Source organism: Epinephelus moara, chromosome 23, assembly GCF_006386435.1.
Source record: "Epinephelus moara isolate mb chromosome 23, YSFRI_EMoa_1.0, whole genome shotgun sequence".
NCBI classification, from domain to species: domain Eukaryota; kingdom Metazoa; phylum Chordata; class Actinopteri; order Perciformes; family Serranidae; genus Epinephelus; species Epinephelus moara.
The window spans coordinates 27538534-27540527 of NC_065528.1; the positions used below are offsets into that span (position 1 = coordinate 27538534).

Here is a 1994-nt window from a genome sequence, read left to right on the forward strand (position 1 = left end):
CTTGATTTAAGGCTGTAGTTGCTAACTTTTATAAAAAATGACCTTCTGAATCTGTCACCTACTGCCTTATAGCATTTTTAATGGCATGACTGCACATAAAAACAACCAATCAGAGCCGAGGAGTCTCTACGCAGCAGCTGTAAATCATGTCAATCACTGCTGCGGTCAAACTGTTAAACTAGGCTGCGCTGATCAAATATGAGAGACATGATTTTTTTTAATAGATGATCTGTCTCATGCACTGCTGCGTGGATGTAGTTACAGTTTCAGCAAGTATGACAAAAATGTATTTTTCTAAAAATTACCAATTGTATCTTTGAGGCAGATTATTCACATCTACTGAAATAATGTCACTAGACTCAAAGATATTAAAATATGTTCTGATTTATTCGAAATAAATGAAATTTTCTTTTTTTTGAAGACTTTGAGTTTGTGGGCAAATAAAACAAATCCTTGACAACTGTACAGTTGAAAATACAGTTGTCATACAAAGATAAAAACAACCACAAAGCACTGCATACTGCAGTGAAATCAACACCACCACACATTCCATTAGATTTAATAAGGTCTTTAACCACACCACGAGTGAATATCAGCATCATTAAATTAGAGCAATCAGATATTTATACATCATTCAAGATATTATGGCTTTGTTAACTTCATATATTTCTGCCTTCCCCTCAAATCCACGCACAATCCCTGGGTTAGCTTTTATGACTCAAGTTGGAAATAGGAGCCCAATAGTCCGGAAACAGCTGTCCAGTCTACTTCCAGGAGCCAGTCTTGCCCTTGGCGCCGCGGGGGGTCTTGGATGCTTTGGAGCCCCTCTGGTGGTCGCTGACTCTGTTCCTGAGCACGTAGATGTCGTACTTCTGCCTCTTGAGCTTCTCAGCCAGCTCAAACTTCTCGGCGTGCAGCTGGTGGAGCCACTGCCACAGGTCCTGCGCCTTCTCCGCCAGCTTCTCCTGGTTCAGGTGGTCGATGTTGAGCGGCTTCCGGCGCTCCATCAGGGCCTTCTTCTTCTCCTCCCGTGCCGTCAGCTTCTTGCCCTTCTTCTGGTCCACCTTCTGCAGGTAGCCCCCAAAGGATTTGTTGGTGAATATCTTCTTCTTCTTCGCCTCTTCATCAGCACGCAGTTTGGCTGCCTCTTCCTCGCGCCTCGCCCTCTCCTCAGCCAGACGTGCTTGGCGTTCGCGCTCCTGCTCCGTGCGGACACGCTGTTGTTCTGCTCTGTCGGCCCGACGGCGTTCTATACGGTTACGCAGTGCAACCAGCTCTTCCTCTTCTTTCTGGCGGGTGGAGAAGTGCGACTCGATCAGGGTCTGGAGGTCGTTGAAATCCTTTTCTAACCTCTTGCGGTGCAGATCATCAAAATCCACCTTCTCACCATCAGGGAGTTTTGGAGGAGCAATATTTGGCACATAAGTTGACTTAGGCCGCCATTTGGAGTCCTCCTCCTGCTCATTCTCCTCTGCATGCTTGTCTTTCTTATCTGCTTCATCCTCCTGCTCCTCTTCAAATTCCTCCTCGTACTCCTCCACAATTTCCTCAGTGTCTGACATGATGGTACCTCGGAGGCTTTCTAGGGAAGAGATGATGAACACCAAGACCAGCTGGTGTCTCACGCACAAGAGATGACTGGAGTTATCTGACGTGCAGCTTGGGGGTTTTTATGGGTTTGCCTTCACCATGTGACCACAGGCTGCCCAGAGTCTCCAGAGTGTGGGTCAGCAGCAGGGCAGATTTTGAGACAGATGGAATAGTCTATTTTCTCCTCACCAAACCTTGTCAGCCGCACACCCCCACTTATCCCCTGTAGGTCCCCCCCTGCTCTCAGCTCTAACCCTGCAGCGCCTCCTCATTCCTTTGTAAGGACAAGATGAGAGACTATTTCAGAGACGCAACAGATGCGCACACACACTTGTGCTGTCCAGGCCCACAAAGCAACACGGAGTATCGTCCAGAACAAATAACATCCATACTTTTAAAGCCAC

The 1994-nt window shown here is 47.0% G+C and overlaps 1 protein-coding gene across 1 annotated transcript; it reads right to left on the reverse strand.

Moving 5' to 3' along the window:
* Positions 1-366: 366 nt before the first annotated feature.
* Positions 367-1658, reverse strand: tnnt2c (troponin T2c, cardiac). Its single transcript, XM_050036777.1, has one exon. The coding sequence runs from the start codon at positions 1560-1562 to the stop codon at positions 765-767; it is 798 nt and encodes a 265-aa protein (XP_049892734.1). The 5' UTR covers positions 1563-1658; the 3' UTR covers positions 367-764.
* Between the last annotated feature and the right edge of the window lie 336 nt (positions 1659-1994).